Here is a 13,199-nt window from a genome sequence, read left to right on the forward strand (position 1 = left end):
GGAGACAAAATTGATTTTTGTGGTCTTAAGTTTTTTTGAACTTTGTCCTTCACGTGAGGGTTGGCTTGAAACGAGTGTTTTGGCAGACTAACTTTTTAACTTGGACTTTGTTTATCTTTTTGCACGTGGGTCTGTTGCGGTGTGAGGGGGTGGATTTGCCTTTATAAATAATGCCTTGTCTTGTGAATTTAGCGAGCAAACAGAATAGAAGAATAGAGAGAAAGAGAGAAACAGAGTGAGAAAATGGACTGTAGACGGAGGAGCCGAGAGCTGTAGAGAGAAGGTCGGAACTTGAGGTTTGATGATCCAATGAGGACATTCTTTTTCAGTGTAGGGTTCTCTATACCTTGAATGGCATGGGGAGGTTTTGCTTCAAATGTTTTTATTAACTGTTTTCATCAAATGCATATGTATTTTGTTTATACTCACCTATATATGTTTATGTTATGAAGCTGTTTTATTAAACCTCCATGAAATTCTTGTTATGGTTTTTCCTAGTGGGACTTTTGTCTCACCACCCTCTAATTTCAGGTACTGAAGATAGATGGGGATCATAGATACGGGCTTAGGATGAAGAGTTGGCGTTGCGAGATTTATTTTATTTATTTTGGAGATTTTTTTTGTAGTTGAGGAAATTGACTTTGTATAAAAGATGGGGCAATTTTTATAATCCTGGTGTATTTTGATATATCTGATTTTATTGGAATTGTCGGGTCGTGACACTGATTCTGCATGAGGGCCTTAGCCTGAGCTGGGCTTTCCTCTATCCCTTTTTTATTCACTATATGACCGAGGAATTGACTTGATGATACTACAAAGGAGCACTTGGAAGGATTCAACTTCACGTTGTACTTCTTCAGAGTATTGAAAACTTCCTGGAGGTGCTTCGGATGGTCTTCCTTCTTCACACTTTTGACCACCATGTCATCTATGTATGCTTCAACCGTCTTCCCTAACAAATTGTCGAAAATCTTATTAACAAGGCGTTGATAAGTGGGCCAGGCGTTCTTCAGTCTGAAGGGCATGACCCTGTAACAATAAGTCCCCTTTTCTGTAATAAAAGCAGTTTTCTCTTCATCTTCTGGATTCATAGGAATCTGATTGTACCCCGAGTACACATTGAGGAATGTCAGCCTCTCGTAGCCAGTAGTAGCATCAACCATCTGATCTATCTTTGGCAGAGGGAAACTGTCTTTAGGGCAGGCTTTGTTAAGGTTAGTATAGTCTATACAAACCCTCCACTTTCCATTCTTCTTTTGTACGACCACCACGTTTGACAACCAATGTGGATATTGCACCTCTCGGATGAAATCTGCTTGCAACAGCTTGTTCACTTCTTCAACTATAATGTGATTACATTCAGGGGCGAACCTTCGATGTTTCGGCTTAACTGGTTTATACTCCGGATCCACCTTCAGGCTATGGCAGGAGACTAAAGGGTCGATCCCTACCATGTCCGAATGATCTCAGGCAAAAGCATCTGCATTACTCCGAATGACATCAATTAACGCTTCTTTTCTTCAAATGTGGAAGAAGAGCCTAAATAAATGACCTTCTGGGGGTCACCAAGGATAACTTCTATGGCTTCGAGGGTATCCTCGGTAGGCTTCGCAGCTTCTTCTTCCTCCTCTACCTTAAGATACTTGGCCAGAGGGCTTTGTAATTGCTATTTGGGTATATTTCTGGGAGTCAGGCTTGGTTGAGGCTGTCTAGACACCTTCTTTGCTTCGGCCTGTGTCAGCATATAGCATTCTTTCGCAGCTACTTGATTGCCCCATAGATTAATAACCTCCTTTCCATCCGGAGATAAGCACCGTATCACCTGATGAAGGGTAGATGGAACTCCTTTCATTCGGTGTATCCAACCTCTTCCCATGATGAGATTATAAGAAGGATGGATCTTTGTTAAAACAAAGTTCTCCTTCAGAGTCCTCTTCGTCACAGTTACGGATAAGTCTATTACCCCAAGGGGATCTACTCTTGTGCCACCGAACCCCATCAATAGGCTGGAGGTAGGTCGAATAGATGATGACAGGATCTCTAGCTGCTCAAAGACCGCCTTTGTGATGATGTTGGCGCTACTCCTTGGGTCTATCAAAACCCTCTTGATCATGCAATTTGCCACTAAAAGACTGATGACCAATGGATCCTCGTGGGGGAGTTGAACTCTGGATAAGTAGCCATCGCCGAATCCAATACTGATGCTGCCCGAAGCGATAGCATTGACCGATGATATCTTCTTGAGCTTATGGGCTGCCCTCAATCTGGATCTATATACCTCCTCGGACTCTTGATCATCTTCAGATCTGCCATGTATTGCATGAATGACCTTTATTTGAGTACCTTCTACCTTGCGAGGATAGACCTCGCGGGGCTTCACATACTCCTTCGTCATAAGGTAATCTGCCAACTCACCTCTGGCTATCATATTTTCCACTTGTCACCTAAGGGATCTGCAATCATTGGTTGAATGCCCATAATCTCGATGATAAGCACAATGCTTGCTTTTGTCCCTCTGCTCCAAGGGTTGCTTCATTGGCTGCGGCGCTGTAAACCTCATCTTATTCTCTTGGAAGAGCCGAGCCAAGGTAGTTTGGAGAGGTGTAAACCCTTCTTCTATCATTTGCCTCTTCTCAGGTGCCTGGGTGGTCGGCGTTGAGGCGCGTTGGCTTTTCTGAATTTTGAATTTGGAATTCTCTCTCGAGGCTTATTCTCCACTGTCACGAGGGTGGCGTGTTGCGTTCGGTGGGCTACATTTTCCTTGAGCCGGATGTAAATCTGGGCCCTGGCATTGAGAGTCTGCATGTCGGAAGGAGAATATTTGACCAAGGAAGTATGAAATTTCGTTCCCTGAATCATTATAAGTTTAAATGTTTCTATAGCAGTCGCGAGATGACAGTCTACTATTTCCGAGGTTTCCATGTTGAATCTAGATAAGAAATCCTGCAGTGTTTCCCCTTTCTTTTGCCTTACGGTGAAGAAGCTAGCAATACTCTTCTTTTGCTTCTTATTTCTGCAGTATTGTGCTAGGAACATGGTGCACAGAGTTACGTAATCCGGGATGGACTTGTGTGGCCTATTCCTGAACCACTCTAGTGCTGCTCCTGTCAAATTGGTAAGAAAAACTCTACACATCCAAGGGTCATTACGGTCATCCAAAGTCATCTTTTGGGCATAATGATCCAGGTACCGAGAAGGATCTCCCGTACCGTCAAACTGAGTAAAAGAAGGCATGGTAAATTTCTTGGGCCTCTCAACCATATACACATCGCCAGTGAAAGGAGTTTTCACCAGGGAATTTTTGTGCTCTCTGGCCATCTCAGTAGGTGTCTGAATCTTCAGGAGTCTTTTCTCATCAAAGGCATCCTGAACACCTGCACCATCTGGAATACCATTGGACCATACCGTGAGCTTATGGCTAGACTCGACTTACTCGTCCTGCGTGCGATGAGGGAAGTTGTTTGAAGTGACGACCTCGAACCTTGCCCTCTGCTGTTGCTGAGCCTCGTTTGGCTGAGCCTCATTGGGTCGTGCCTAATTAGGTTGAGGCCCGTTAACTGGGGGAATATTCTGATTAGGAGGTGCTGCCGTATCACCTGGTGGTGGCGGTGGTGCCAACTGAGCAATCGCCATTTGCAGAGTGTTATTCTGCTGTTGAAGCAAGGCGATCTGAGCCACGCTAGCTTCGTTTGCTTGACGAAGTACGTCAAACTGGTGTAGAAACTCTTCACGCATCTTCTGCATCAACTTCGTCTGTTGATCTGTTGAAGATCCTCCGTTCGACATTCTGGATGGTAGTTGCAAGATTCACTTGAAACAAGAGTGGGAATATATTTGCACACAATTCCCACAGACGGCGCCAAAGTGTAGGAGCAAAATTTCGCTCAACCAATAATGATTGAGAAAAATAAAACAACTCACTCAAAAAACAATAAAAATAGACAAGAACAATATATAGAGAAGCGTAGAATTTCCTGATCCCTTTATTGGAGGTCTGTGCCTCTATTTATACACAAAAGATTAGTTGAATTATGGTAGGATTCGCATTGCTTGTCCTCCAATTCTTTCCCTACAGAATTTCTTTACAAATAGAGTTCCTTCCTTTGCATAATTTTTCTTTGTGTAGTAGTTTCTTTCTTTGCTGTATCTTTCTTCTAATAGGACTAATTTCCTTTCAATGAATTTGGGCCATAAGTAACCTGATCCATGTGATATTGCTAACAGGCTGGATCTTTTGTTTCGGGCTTGAGCAATGCTACAGAGATCAATTAGCTGTGACCTTGGGCTAGTGTCTTATGATTCTGGGCTACCAACGAGCTCGGACTGGGCTTTGAACATGATGGGCCTCTGACACTTGTGATGGGTATTTATATGGTGATGATGTGTACAGTTCTCATTGGAGGGAGATTTTTCCCTCCACACATATGGTTCGGAATAGGAAAGTAGGTTTTAGGTTTGGCACCTTGGCGGTAGGGGCGTTGTGATGATTGTCTGATCACAAGCATATCAACCGTATGATTTTACCCAAAGCCATAAGAACTAATGTGGAAAGGGGGAGGGGCCGTATGATTTTACCCAAAGCGATAAGAATCAATGCGGAAGGGGGGGCGTTGTGATGATTGTCGGATCGCAAGCATGTCATTCGTATGATTTTACCCAAAAGCAATAAAAATCAATGTGGAAGTTTTGTCACGATTTATGCACAGCTGGCTCTATTGTAATTTTAGGCACATAATGATCTGACTCTCGGTTGGACCACCTCTGTTATTGATTATCGTGTATTTTTATTATCTAAATAGTAGCACAAATCTCATTATATACTTAAAATGTTTTAATTTTGGAAAGAAAACAAAACTAGTTGCAATACTAAATATAAAGGTTCATTAATCAACCATCAAAATGAGATCTATCACTACTTTCACATAAATTAAATTAAGAAAAATAGTAGTGATTTAAAGATCAAATTCAACGAAATTCAATTTATTAAGAAGGGTGGTGGATCCCATTACATGATGATATCATATAATGAGATCTATCACCAAAATCACATACATTGAATTCGATAACTATAATTACCGGTCTTTAAATCTTTATTTGGATAAAAGAATAAGTTTAAATTGTCAATTTGATTTAAATGAATTTAGCATAATTGTGTCTTACTGCTTCTTACCTATAACTTTCTCTATATGTTTGTCTTTCACATTAGTAGTAAATTAATTATGATAATTTCCTTTGACTTATGGGTAAATTGTAAGCATCGGGCCATCAACTGATTGGCACAATTGCCCATTCCAGTTTTTTTTTTTTTTTTTTTTGGTTTTTTCCTCCTTTGCCAGCTCCCACTGTTCTGCTTACTTATATAAATCGTTGATGGTAAAACATCTTAATTAACCATTCATTAAGGAATAGTCTCCTTTGTAGCTAAGCATAATTATCATATATTGATGTTAAAGGTGTACATTTTGGATTGTGGCTTATACATTCTTGACCAAAACACTACTTACAAATGTCGTAGTCTCCTTTGTAGCTAAGCATAATTATCATATATATATATATCCAGGCAAATTCATCTCTTCAATACACGGCTATCCAATATTCCTGATCTTATGATTAAAGGTGTTTAATCTTGCCTGACTTAATTTTTTAATTCTCTTTTCATGATATATTGATGATGAAGTATTTAACTAAAAAAAGAATGCTTCATGTAACGAATCATGTTCCCCCACACCATTATCCACAAAAATTAATTAGGAGACTGATCGAAAAAATTTCGGGACTATTTGAAAATATAAATGAAAAAAATTAAAAACTATGAAAATGGTTGTGACACCCACCAAATTGTTTACAAAGATTAACCCATATATATATATATATATATATAAATCAATCATCCCATACCGTACAACCATACTTCATAATCAGGGTGTAACATGACTACTAGACAAATATACATCATATTAGCTACTTTGCAACAACTATATATATACATATATATATATATTTCTTGGAGTAATATTATGTACTCTGATCTGAAGAGCTAATAATTGAAAATATAAATGAAAAAATTACAAACTATGAAAATGGTTGTGACACCCACCAAATTGTTTACAAAGTTTAACCCAAATATATATATATATATATAAATCAATCATCCCATGACCGTACAACCATACTTCATAATCAGGGTCTAACATGACTACTAGACAAATATACATCATATTAGCTACTTTGCAACAACTATATATGTGTATGTATATATATATATATTTCTTGGAGTAATATTATGTACTCTGATCTGAAAAGCTAATTAAGGTTGAAATTAAAACATTGAAAAGCCTTATGGCCAACATCACTGACTGATTCTACCTTTAGCAAGTGCAACCGTAATAAGGCCGAAAGGGAAATTGGAAACGGAAATTACATGAATACAGCGTGCTTGAAAAATGTATATGTACGTATAGGTGTGTGTGTGTATATATATATATACATATATAAATCAACATAGTTTATTAATAGTGCAGCGTAGTAGACCGGCTTCAGATGTTAGAGCTGGAACCATGGATCCTTGAGCTACAGAAAATGATTGTGCTGGAGAGTAGAGTGGAGCACAGCTTCCCCAACCAGATTGAACAAAGTATGCCCCATTCACATATTTATCCTTTGAAGACCTCCATTTCCAATCCTTGTATCCGCTTTTAACCTCTCTTTTCGTTATCTGTTATACATTAATTATATAACACTCATATCATATTAATTAATTAAAAACTTCACAACTCTCAAATCAAAATATAATGGATAAATAAAAAAATAAAAAAAAAAGGTCAAAATTTTATTGTTTCATACTGCTCTGCTCTTAATTTTGTCATGAGAACATCTCACTCACATACATATACATATGTATATATATATATATATGGACACACACATATGTACCTGTTTGGCATTAGGACTATTAAGAGCCACAAAGTAGTTCCCTTCGCTAAAGATGGTGGGATTAGCACTACCACCAATGGCATACATATTCCATCCATCATACTTATTGTTGGCGATGTGGGCGTAACCTAGCCTCACCCTGCAATTAATTAATTATTACACTTCATCTATAAGAGACTAATTATATATATAATTAATTAGTATATTTATAGGACACAAAAAAATATATAATGAACCTCTTCTCACCTTGGCATCCTTTGAACTAGACCACTGCCAAAGCGGTTGAACACTACTGTAACTCTCATAACTTTATCTTGTGTATAATGATCGTCATGTCCAAACAACATAACCTACAAATGCAAAATATACAAAACACCAATCATTAAAATCTGATTAGAAATTAATTAATAGATGATATGGAAGGCAATATATATATATATATATTGTTAGTGATAAATTGTCCTCTTACTTTGTCATGGTTGGAGAAGTAGTTGTTAGATATGGTGATCGCAGTAGAAGCATGAATCACATCAATAAGGCCATCGCTGCAACGCGAAAGAAAGCAATGGTCGATCCAAATATTGGAAGAAGCAAACACATCAATGGCATCTCCATCAGAGCCACGACGATGGCCAACGTGCATGGGAGTGCTCCGAACAAGGCCAGGCTTCCCAGGCTTGCAATCATGAATGCTAATCCCATGTATGATCACATGGCTCACCCCTTGTATTGTAATGCATGGTCCATATGCAATCTCCACTTTGGTCCCTCTCCCATCTATGGTCTTGAAACTATTCATAATAAGCTCGTTCTTGAGTGTTATAACCATGTCCTTAGCAAAAATGATCCACAGTGGCTTTGTTTGGATCACACCATAACGAAGCGTGCCGGGTTTTGGGTTCACCGGGTCATCGGACGGGTTGGTGACTACATATGTTGCACCATACTTGCCTCCCATTGCATTTTTGCCGAAGCCAACTGCGCAGTCAGCCAAGGCACGCCGATTGGTTGCCCAATTCGAGTTTTTGCGCCAGCAAGAGTCTATTATGTTCATGACTTTCGTGGTGGATTTAGGACTAGTGCTGGGTACATAGTAGTCTATTGAGTAAGCTTGCAAGGTTGAAGCATAGTAGGTTAGCAGACTCAAAATCAATGGAAGGGTAGTGGTTAGGGAGGTCATGGCTTTTGGGTTGAGATGTGGGACAAATTGAGATTAATTGTGTCAGTGTGTGTGTGTGTGTGTGTGTGTGTATATATGTGCATATATTGTAAAGCAGATTATGAAGGTGGTGCCCACGATACTGAGACTATTTCCTTTAATCACTCTTTAGCTAGGATTTGGAGCTAAAGTAGGACGTGGTTGCACGAGCTCATGGTTGATTGACCTCGGCAATTTTGGGGCTTAAATTAGCTAATTTGACTTTTGTGGTCGGAAAAAATAAAAAATAAAAAATAGTATTGACTTTTGATTTTTTTAAGTATCATACAGTAATAAATATTTTACGAACACGGACAGTTCTTCGACATGGTAGGGATTAAGAAGAATGTTTCTAATTATGTCTTTCAACCATAGGCTACACTATCTATGAAGTATAGAAAGTGGGTTCATGTTCCTGAATTTGCACTAATTAGAAACAAAAACATAGTTTATCCAAATTAATTTTTTTTACTCGATCACTACTCTATTTTTTTTGCTTCTTTTCTTAAACAGTAATATTTATCCTGTAATACTTTGCATGACATGAGTTGAGTTAATCAAATTTATTTTCAAATTTATGTGGAAATTGTGAAGAGAAAGTCAAAAGATTTTAGAATATTGTAGAGTTCGTATAACTTTACAAAGCAACGAAAATTTTGCGATGCTAAAGAAATTTGAAAATATCTAGATATTTTAGGTGGATAATTTTGTCTAGAAATAAGTTAGTGTGATTTATGTTTCAAGTTGTACCAAGCTTCAACCTCTATGAGTGAGAGAGATTTATTAAGTAATCTATTTACGAGAAATACAACCTTCTTTTAAACTCAGCGTATATTGATGTGAAAAAGATGTCTTATCAATTTTTCTTTATACAACCTTCTCCAAAACTCAAATCCTAATATATTAATGTGAAAAAATATGGATGAAATAATTTTTAATAATATGAGTCTTTTTTCTTTTTCTTTATTCTTCTCATTATTAGCTTCTTTATTTTTTTATTTTTATTATCATTATTATTATCATCACTCCGCCAAAAAGAATTTTATATCCTAATTAAGAACAATGATTAATAAAAATATTATGATACGTACATCAATGTCATTGAATCTAATGTCTTTTTACAATTTTAAGGGCATAATTTTATTCTTTTCCCATTTTATTGTATCAAACGTATTATATATTATTAATATTCCATCAAATTGGTGCATAATAATTTAATTTTAACGGGATCAGTTGAACTTAATTTAGCTATACTATTGTTATAAAACTAACAGAACAGTTCAGCTTCTGAATTCCATGCTTAAGTATAATTTAAAGTGAAAATCAACTTTTCAAGGAAACACTATATTAAATATATAAAAAATAAAATTAAAAACATGAATTCTATTTAACAGCCATGCTAAATTTGAATTTTTTTTTTTTTCTTTCTATGGTAAGCCAATCTCTTTAGAACTCACGATTTTAGATGTTTGAAAATTTCTAAAAGCATTTTGAGTCTAAATGAGAATTTTCGAAATCTAATGAAACAGTATGATGATAAGCTCTCATTTCCTTAGAGTCATTCCAAAAAGTTTACTAATAATCAATCAATGCATATGAAATGAGAAGACTTCATGTGTCTGATGGATGATTAATCATAGTGTTGGAATATATATAGACTTGCTTGTATGTGTAGTGCCACACATATATAAATATGTGTATGTGTGTGCATGAAGAAAAGGTCACCCTATATATATATATGTGTGTATGAATTTTAAGATTACATAAATGGACAGAAATAATGTAAACATTGGCAAAATCCTTTATTAATTGGTTATGAACATTAACTTATTCTTTGTATCTACATACACAAATTGAGCTAGTACGGTATATATAGCTGCACAAATGCTTCATATATATATGTCATACATGTTTCTATGCATAGCTACACATTCCATACACGCATGAACCCCTTTTCTTGCACTTGTTGTTGCATCCCCCACAGTGCTTCTTGTTGGACATTAGGTTCACGCACTGGCCATTGCAACAAATCTCAGAGTACTTGCACTTCTGTCCACACATGCCACAGTTGAGCCTGTCCGTCTTCACGTTCACACATTTCTTCTTGCAGCAATCTGGTCCCGGGCTGCCCTTGACGCGACAAACTCTAGGGTACGTGTTGCATGTCATTGTGACACCGACACGCCATGTTTGAGCAAGAAAACGGCCAGTCCCTCTAAGTGAAGCTGGTTTTTGGCTCTCTAGCAATGCTGGATTATCATAAGTTTCGGTTCCAATGACTTCATAATTATCATCATCAAGTAGCAATTCTTCGTGGTCTGATGTTGCAGACACAGTAATGGCCAAAGCCATAACCGTTGCAAACAAAAAGATGATCTTCGAGCACTTCATGTTATTGTGTTGATAGAGATCGAGAGATTTGGAATATTGAAAAATAGGCTAAGGAAGTGTGAATTGTGAATGTGAAGGTCTTAGGATGGAAAATGGAGGTTGACAATAAGGGTATTTATAGATGGTATAATGTATGATAAAGTTTGGCACAATAACCAAATTACGCGGACTTCATCTGTAGATAGGTAGGCAAGTAAACCAAAGTGGGGTAGGGTGGGGTGGGGTGGGGTGGTCTTATTGAACGGCTACATAATACGCATAAATTCAAGTAGTAAACTAAAAGTTAGGCTCTCGATCAAAGAAAAAATATAGCACACCCCAAGTTACGGAACAATTGAGAATTGACTCAATATAGAACTTGTGGATTGGTTGGCAGGTAAGGTACCCTTTTTTCTCTATGAATATATCCTAATTATAAAGCTTTGAAAATTATTTTTTTATTTTTTATTTTTCATTGTTGAGATTATATATATATATATATATATAATGAATTAATAAAGCTCCTATGGTCTAGTCTATATATCATGAAAAACACGAATTTTCAGTTTATATCCTCATTCATCAACTAACCCAATCATATATATTCTTAATTTAGAGGTATTATTTTTAAACAAAAAGCTGTGATTATCGCGTGAAACATTTATAAATACTTTAATTTGTTATTTTCTTTTTCAATTGCTAAATTAATGGAAATAAAATTATTGGAATCTCAATCCACCATTCAAAATTTATTTACAGAAAAAAAAAAAAAAAAACCCACCATTCAAAATATTAGAGCACTTTAGTTGGATTTGTATATACATATGGATAACTTTGTACATGAGACACTCGTATATAATAATTAATTTTTATAGCATGAGTAATATATGAAACAGATGTGCCTTGTAGATCGGAGAAAAGTGGCTATTCTATTTACGAAGCAGTTCAAACAATGTTTTAAGGGAAATTTTATTTTATTTTTTCAAAGTTGGTACTCACACACACATACTTCCATGAAGGCTCGAACCCTTGACCTCTCTTTATTATGTATTGAAAAAAGAGAGACTGAGTCAATAAGATGTACTTGCTAAGAAGAAGCTAGCTAGCTTGTTCAAACTAACAAACTTCTTGGTTGGTGCAGATTTGGTCTCTGCTGTTCGAGCATTGGTTAAGACAGTGAATGATCTCATAATGTCCAGTGAATACAAAGTGGTACTTATAATCAGGTACGTTCATTTGAACTTAATTGGTCTTTTCCTTTTTGGATTAAAACCACATAAATTATTCATGTGTATTAATTCTGCTTATCATTCTTTTTCCAGTATCACTCTTTTAGGCACATTTAAACGCCTCAATTGAGGAAATTGATGGAGCTTGAGCAGAGAGAAAGGCCTTGGAAGACATCTAATTAGAGCATAGCGCACGGACTTCAGATGAGATTGTTTAGTCGAGACTCGAGGTAGGAGTGACAACATCTTGTTACTACTGATGATGGGATGAGCCTCCTTATTCAAATCAACTTGTCTGAACACGCTGAAGCTGATTCACTTTTTTGATTGTTAAATGGATATATCGTTGAAACTTCTAGCGTAAATAACATTAATATTATCATTTGGCTGTATAAAATGGCCGGGCTACTGATTATCCCCGTTCTACATTTCATTCAACACTACTATGATACTATTATGTTATTCGGTTATATTATAACAAACGCAATGAACTTAAGTTAAATCAAGAATCACGACAGAAAAGTAAACACGCCACACAAAGAATATAAAGATCTACGTCTACGGTTGCGATCCGATGAAAGTTTTCGCTATGTATCAAATTAGATATTACAAGTTTTCAGTCACTCGCTCTGTTTCTGTACGAATTTCAGAATCTCTCTCTTCCACCACTCCAAATCCTAAACGCCCTTGTATATTAGGTTATAAAAGACTAATTAGGGTCCATGACCCATGAACAAAAAACGAATAAAAAATTTTCCCATCTAACGAGTCGTTGGGTTATAAGCAGGTCGACCCAATACCTAATTCGGGCCACAATATCACAAGTTATAGTGGCCACCAGCAACATCATTTGTCACTCTTAGAGGCCGTAAGAATGAGTGCCGCACAGCATTCTTTTGTTTTCTGAGGTGGAAAAGGCTCACATTTCCATCTGACATGGTTTCTTTGTTTTGTAATTTTTTAAACAACTGCTCTTCAACTATATTCTCACAAGATTAACATCAGGCATTGTTCATGGGATTGATTCTGTTATAAAGACCAAATTTAGGTACATTAACGGGAGGTCTTGTCTTGGTGCAAACGGTCTAAATACAAGTACAATGTGCTTATGTATTTTTGAAACTCAAATGCAAAGATAGATGAGGCTCTGGTTGATGCAAGTGAAATCAGTGCGCTGAAAACATAATAATAATAATACAGCATCCATCAAAATAGTAACAACATTTAGTCACATATGCTTCTTTTTAAGTTTCACACAAATGAGACTTTCAGCATAATTGAGACTTTCCCCTTATAATTATTAATCAACCTGTCAACAAAACAAACTTCTATCCCACCCCAACCTCTGAAAATCATTCCATGTAACTTCTATCCCACACCAACCTTTGAAAAACATTCCATGTAACTACTTTGTTAAGAAATTCAGAAGAGGTTTGCTAATCTATAAATATGCTCATGTGAGAAACATT

At 36.7% G+C, this 13,199-nt stretch overlaps 3 protein-coding genes across 3 annotated transcripts; all 3 read right to left on the reverse strand.

Annotated features, from left to right (window-relative positions):
- Positions 1-1,666: 1,666 nt before the first annotated feature.
- LOC132282077 (uncharacterized) lies at positions 1,667-2,428 on the reverse strand. Its single transcript, XM_059783710.1, has 2 exons — positions 1,964-2,428; positions 1,667-1,822 (listed from the first exon to the last, which is right to left on the reverse strand). Exons 1-2 carry the CDS (start codon positions 2,426-2,428, stop codon positions 1,667-1,669), a joined length of 621 nt encoding a protein of 206 aa, XP_059639693.1.
- A 4,068-nt stretch (positions 2,429-6,496) lies between these two features.
- Positions 6,497-8,113, reverse strand: LOC132282088 (putative pectate lyase 2). Its single transcript, XM_059783719.1, has 4 exons — positions 7,403-8,113; positions 7,180-7,283; positions 6,934-7,072; positions 6,497-6,715 (listed from the first exon to the last, which is right to left on the reverse strand). The coding sequence occupies exons 1-4, from the start codon at positions 8,111-8,113 to the stop codon at positions 6,497-6,499; spliced, it is 1,173 nt and encodes a 390-aa protein (XP_059639702.1).
- Positions 8,114-9,953: 1,840 nt separating this feature from the next.
- LOC132271258 (stigma-specific STIG1-like protein 1) lies at positions 9,954-10,550 on the reverse strand. The gene has a single exon (XM_059772620.1). The coding sequence runs from the start codon at positions 10,520-10,522 to the stop codon at positions 10,046-10,048; it is 477 nt and encodes a 158-aa protein (XP_059628603.1). The 5' UTR covers positions 10,523-10,550; the 3' UTR covers positions 9,954-10,045.
- Positions 10,551-13,199: the final 2,649 nt, after the last annotated feature.

Source organism: Cornus florida, unplaced genomic scaffold (genome assembly GCF_030987335.1).
Source record: "Cornus florida cultivar Cherokee Brave unplaced genomic scaffold, ASM3098733v1 CherokeeBrave_3.0.0_Hap2_Chr01, whole genome shotgun sequence".
Classification (NCBI taxonomy): domain Eukaryota; kingdom Viridiplantae; phylum Streptophyta; class Magnoliopsida; order Cornales; family Cornaceae; genus Cornus; species Cornus florida.

What these genes read in the sequence shown, in the direction of transcription:
- LOC132282077 (XM_059783710.1), bottom strand. Translation starts at nt 2,428, where the DNA reads ATGATAGCCAGAGGTGAGTTGGCAGATTACCTTATGACGAAGGAGTAT. An exon ending in CAAGAGTAGATCCCCTTGGG is followed by an intron (nt 1,823 to 1,963) that starts GTAATAGACTTA and finishes ACCCTTCATCAG; the next exon opens with GTGATACGGTGCTTATCTCC.
- LOC132282088 (XM_059783719.1), bottom strand. Translation starts at nt 8,113, where the DNA reads ATGACCTCCCTAACCACTACCCTTCCATTGATTTTGAGTCTGCTAACC. An exon ending in ACTTCTCCAACCATGACAAA is followed by an intron (nt 7,284 to 7,402) that starts GTAAGAGGACAA and finishes TTGCATTTGTAG; the next exon opens with GTTATGTTGTTTGGACATGA. An exon ending in ATAGTCCTAATGCCAAACAG is followed by an intron (nt 6,716 to 6,933) that starts GTACATATGTGT and finishes AATGTATAACAG; the next exon opens with ATAACGAAAAGAGAGGTTAA.
- LOC132271258 (XM_059772620.1), bottom strand. Translation starts at nt 10,522, where the DNA reads ATGAAGTGCTCGAAGATCATCTTTTTGTTTGCAACGGTTATGGCTTTG.